The sequence below is a fragment of the Tupaia chinensis genome, unplaced genomic scaffold, assembly GCF_000334495.1.
Source record: "Tupaia chinensis unplaced genomic scaffold, TupChi_1.0 Scaffold138601_1, whole genome shotgun sequence".
NCBI lineage: Eukaryota > Metazoa > Chordata > Mammalia > Scandentia > Tupaiidae > Tupaia > Tupaia belangeri.
The window spans coordinates 1,150,685-1,156,684 of record NW_006198494.1 but is presented as its reverse complement, the minus strand read 5'-3'; the positions used below and the strand labels follow the sequence as shown (position 1 = coordinate 1,156,684).

Here is a 6,000-nt window from a genome sequence, read left to right as displayed (position 1 = left end):
TATAGAATAAATCACTAAAAAAAAAAAAAAAGTCGATGAAACCTATACAGTCTTTCCACTGGAGCTACTTTGACAAATACCCTAGGAATTTAAGAAAGAAAACAAGAGGAAAAAGTCAAGTCCTGAGACACCTATTTCTCTTTATATTTCCACCTGCATTTTTAATACTGGCCTGTTCTTTTTCTGTGGCTCCTCTACTTACCTATGTTCACCTACTAACTGGAATGGGATATGCAGCATGGTCTCCCTGTCCTTACTACTTAAAAACTCTTTCCTCTGGCCTTCTACAAAGCCTAGACAAAATATCCCAAAGTATCCTCAAAGTCTCCTAGAGATTCAAGACCAAGTAGACTCCATGGCCATGTTAACTCTTCAAAACCAAAGAGGGAGGCCTAGATAGTCTCATAACAGAAAAGGGGGTCTTGGGACCACCAAATGAAATAATGGTTGCATCTCTGGACTCCCACATATCCACCATGGTTTAAGTCCCGTACTCGGTTAATTAAAACTCACGCTGGGCGTGTGTGCATGCATAACCAAGATCCCAAGAGGAGAATGAAGGAGAAGGTATTGCAGTGTTGCCATGCCCCCTGGGGAGTGATTTCTTGCTTTCTGTCACTGTCTCTCTCCATCTCTCTGGCAAGTACAAGTACCCTATAGCATAATACCAAAAAAAAAAAAAAAGAGAGAGAAAAGAAATAAAGAGAGAAAAAGAAAAGGGAAAAAAAAAAGAGAGAGAGAAAGAAAAGAAATAAAGAGAGAAAAAGAAGTGGAGTCTCTGCCTCTTTCTGGCAGAAGAATGCTGCTTTCATCCTTCCCCTGGTTGCCCCCACTGTAATTCTTCTCTTAGTTTCTACAGACCTCCACTCCTAAAAATGTAAACTGCTTCATCTTAGATGCAATCCAACCATTGGCCCCAAAACAGGCTAAAAACATCTTACTGCTCCAGAGGATACAATATTCACGCCTGCCTCCAGAGGACCCACACCCTCCCAATCACCCTAAGGAACAACACCCTTTCTCAGCTTGAAGCAGCTCCAGAAGAATGACTATTGACCATAGTCCCTCACCCCACCCCATCATTTTTTTTTAATAAAAGATAAAGGGTGGAAATATTAGCCTTAGAATGGTCTTTAGGTAATTTCTTATCAGAAAATTAGGAGATGGCTGCAGCAAACTTTGGCCAGAATCCCTTGGCCAGAGCCCTCCCTTACTGGCAGCGATACCCATAGATGAGCCAATAAAGTCGTAGTAGCGAGTAAGCTAATCAAAGTACCCACCATTCTTGTGACCCTACCCCTTCACCCTTCCCGTATAAATACTGCACATGAGGTCTCCTCCATAGGGTGAGCTGAAGCACCTCCAAGCACTCTTTCTCTTAATAAACTTTTCTTTTCCTCTTGGGGAAAAAAACACGTTAGTAAAAACTTTTTACTAAAGTATGAGTGTATTTCGGCTCAAAAAAGTTTTTAATTCATGCATAGATTTTTCATATGCATTTTCCATAAACTTTTGTTTTGTTTTTGTTTTTTCTGGAGGGTTTTTTTTATAGACAGTGAATCTCTGTGTATCATTACAACACACCAAATGAATTTTCACATCATGAATACACTGCATGTGAGTCCAGGCAAAGATATTACCATAAACCATAAAATGACACAAAAATGTGGAAGGACATCCCATGTTCCTGAATTGAAAGAATTAATACAATCAAAATATCAATTCTACCCAAACTAATCTACATATTTAATGCAATCTCTACCAAATAACCAGAGAAATTCTTCCCAGAATTGGAAAAAAGAATAAGAATTTGTCTGGAATCATAAAAGACCCTATATTGTCTAAGCAATTCTATAAACTTTTTGAAGATTCCTCATGTGTTCTACCCTCAATTCTGAAGAATATCCTTATAGCAATACACTTAAGTTCCTAGTACTTTCTTCCCACATTTCTTTCGGAATAATTTTTTCCTGTTAATTCATCATTTAGAAATATCTATGATACTTTAATAATGGATAAATCTTTTTTTTTGCTTTTCTGAAGATGTACATGTTATTCTTAAATGATACTTTAAAAATTACAGATAATGACACTCTATTCTGACATTTATCATTGTTTTCATGAATCTGTTTTTACTCTGAGTTTTGTTCTTTGGTAATTTTGTGTTTTATAACATATTTAATTTTGACATTCTGCAATTTTTTTTTTGAGAGTTTTTTTTGCTATAGGGCGCGTGCGCTCGCCAGACAGACAGAGAGAGACATAGAGATAGAAAGTGAGAAATCACCCCCCAGGGGGGATGGTCACGCTGCAATCCCTTCTCCTCCATTCTCTTCTCGGGATCTTGGGCATGCACGCACACGTGCCCGGCGTGAGTTCTAAGCCACCGGGTCTGGGACGCGAACCGTGGTCGACCACGTGGGAGTCCAGCAACATAGCCATTACGCTAACTGCTGGTTCCCGACATTCTGCAATTTCACCATGTTGTGTCAAGCATGTGTTTGTGTATAACTATACAAGTGCATATGTTTAATTTAACTCAATTAAATGTATGAAATGCATCTGAATGAACAAATTTTTGCTTTCATCAATCTAGGCAAATGCCTCATCACTGTCTCTTCAAAATTTACCTATCCACATTGACTCATTCTCTCTGAATCTCCAAACGAATGGAAGGTTAGACTTATTTCTGTCCTCCATGTCTTTTATTTTCTTTTGGAGAGATTTTTGCTCTAGGGTGCTTGTGCTCACCAGAGGGACAGAAAGCGAGAACTACTGCCCACCTCCTCCCAAGAAGGGATGGCCACACTGCAATCCCTTCTCTTCCACTCTCCTCTTAGGTAAGCCCATACATGTACCTGGCATGAGTTTTAGGCTACTGGGTCCAGGACTCAAACGCAGCCAACTATGTGAGAATCCAGTGACGTGACCATGAAGCCATCTGCTTGTCCCTTTCAAGTCTTTTAACTTCTCTTTTTTTCTGTTGAAATTTTTTACTGTTTAGTATAGTTAAGATGTGCAATATAACTATGTGTAATATAGTTTTGATGTGCTTACCCACAAGGAAGCAATACTACAGTAGTCAAGTAAATAAACACATCCATCATGTTATTATCTTTCTCTTTTTTCTTCTATTTTTTGTGGTATAAGAAGCTAAAATCTACTCTCTTGTCAAATAATTAATGTACAATAAAATATTATTAGCCACAGTCCTCCTGTTATATGTTAGATACTTATTCATCCTACATAACTGCAACTTTGTACCCTTTCACTTACTTCCCACCTCTCTTCCCTACCCCTCACCCTGGTAACCACCATTTTACTGTCTGGTCTGGTCTCTGTTCCCATATAGTCCATTACTGTCCGTTACCGAAGAGACAGAGAGAAATGGAAAGAAAGCGAGAAATCACTTCCAAGGGAGAATGGCCACACTGGAATCCCTTCTCCATTCCCCTCTTGGGATTTAGGGCATGCATGCACACAAGCCTGATGTGAGTTTTAAGCCACCAGGTCTGGGACTCAAACCGCAGTCAACTGCATGGGAGTCCAGTAATATACCTACCATGCCATCTGCTGGTCCCTCCAATCAGCTTTTTTTAAAAAAACAAATAATTATTTATGTAACTCTATTATTTTCATTTATTTGTTTTATTTTGCTACAGGGCATGTACACTCACCAGAGAGAGAGAGAGAGAGGGAGGGAGAGAAAGAGGAAAGCAAGGAAGCAAGAGAGGGAAAGTGAGAAAGAAAGTCACCAGGTCTAAGATTTAAACCATGGTGGGTCATGTGGGAGTCCAATGCCTTGAACACCACGCCACCTGCTGGCCCATCCAAACAGCTTTCTAACCCAATTACTGACGTTTTCATTTCTGCAAGTTTGTTTTCTGTAGGTATTCATTTCTATAAGTTTGGTACCCACTAGCTTGGTTATTTTAAAATATTAATTTTTTTGAAGTTTATTGTTTTCTTCTTTAAGTAAGTGAGAGAGAGATAGAGCGACAGGCACCCCCAACAGTGTCTCTACACCATGATCCACTCCCAGCTCCAGTCAGCCCCAGTTCATGAGTGTGCATGCTTCCAGCACTTTCAGAGAAGGCTCTGAATGAGAACCTAGAACCTTCTACATGGGTCAGCCTCACAGTGTTACATTACCACTGCACCACCTTCCAGCCGTGTCAAATGATATGTCACATAACATTTTCTCATGTTTCAGATTTGTATTGAATTTCCTTAAGCAGTTTTAAACACACATATGGTATGTTCTGCTTTTCATGGTTAGAAAATCTGAAGTACTTAAGAGTTCTGGTATCAAAGCTTACTACTATCTTAGTCATTTATTTTCTCTTTTGCTTTATAAATTTGTATTTGCAATTTGATTTGGCAAGGAATCCTGTGAAGCTGGGATTTATGATGTGTAAATCCTCACTTGCAGTTCCCTACAGAGACTTTGCCAGATCCCTTTGATCTCTTTAAATTAATTTCTGGCTTAAAGTTGCTTTGGCCCTAGTAATAGTTTAAATTTAAATCCCAAATTTGCAGAGTAGTTTATTTTGTTCCACCTAGAGACTGGGCCTAGTGAGATTAGTTTGTTGTCTTCCTTAGCCAGAAATCAGACTGGGGTGATGCAGCATTTCAGGTGTGTCCCTAAGGATTCTGGCTTTGTGCAGAGGTCATTCTAACACCACCTCCCTCCTTGGCCTTGTCTCCTGTCCCTGCCCATAACAGCTAAAATACAAGCCCTTAGATTACTGAGATCACCAGAAGCTCCCCAGGGTAGCAACCATTTGGGCATTCATTCTCAACAAATGTTTTAGCCTTCCCCTTCATTTTTTGGCCTCTCAGATTCACTTTCTATTATTTGGAGTTTAGCTATAATTTTATAAAATATTGCTTGGTGTCTCTAATTCTCTTTGACAGCATTCCATGTGTTTTGCATAGACATTTATCAGATGAACTATACATCCAGATAGTTAGAAATATAAGTCATTTATAGCTGGTTGTTTTTCTTTTTCATTTTTTTCTTTTAAGGAATTTGCCATAGGCTGGAGAGTGACAGGAAGAAACACTGAGAGGGAAAGTAAGAAAGCATACTCCAAAGGGAATGGCCATGCCATAATCCCTTCTCCTCCCGGGATTTCGGGTGTGCATTTGTACCTGGCATGTGTTTCAAGCCACCAGGTCCCAGACTCAAACCATGGTTGGCCATGTGGGAGTCCAGTGCCTTAACCACTACAGCACCTGCTGGCCCTTGTTTTCTTTCTTAAATTGGCAAAAATATTAATTATAAGCACAACATTATCCCTCAAAATTATAGTCATGGGACCAGTAGGTGGTGTGGTGGTTAAGGTGGTGGATTCCCACATGGCCAACCGTGGTTTGAATCCTGGGCCTAGTGGCTTGCTTTCTCACTTTCTCTCTCTGTCTCTATCTCTCTCTCTGCCTGTCTCTCTCTGGTGAGTGTGTGTGTCCTAAATCAAAATTTAAATATTAATAATAACAAATAAAGTTAAACAATTCTTCAAAAATGAAATTATAGTCACAGTATACCCCTGAAGGGATGTGACAATAAAGGTAATCTATTTTCATTACTAAAATGAATAGTGCCAGAAAATTATTTATACTTATAACATTGACTTAATGGTGTTCCCAAAATATATTCAGAGAAACAATGCTTTTATTTCAGATTATTACCTTTGATTGGTGATGGAGTCTTTCTAAGAAAATGAAGTTTTGTTGTTCTCAGAGGAAATGGTTTTCCAACATCAAACTCTTTGACCAAATTTGATACAGTGTTCCAGAGATATTCATAATCTTTTGTAATGATAGTTCCCAAGTTCAAATGTAGGCCTATGTAACAATTTAAAACACTAAGTGTTAGAAGTTATTCAATCACACACAGAAGAACACACGTCAACTAAGTTTATGGAGCTCTGATATACTTGTTCAATAGTGAAATTTTCAGTTTCACACTGATCTAAATGAAAGTGGTCACTAATGTTG

General features: G+C 38.9%; 1 protein-coding gene across 1 annotated transcript in view; it reads right to left on the bottom strand.

Annotated features, from left to right (window-relative positions):
* LOC106736334 (putative ATP-dependent RNA helicase DDX60) overlaps positions 1–6,000 on the bottom strand; it is a gene marked incomplete at its 3' end in the record, with an annotated part of 36,098 nt that overhangs the window by 5,895 nt on the left and 24,203 nt on the right. The window contains exon 10 of the mRNA XM_014592800.2: positions 5,692–5,847. Within this exon, the coding sequence (XP_014448286.1) occupies positions 5,692–5,847 (156 nt within the window). The remainder of the gene's footprint in view (positions 1–5,691; positions 5,848–6,000) is intronic.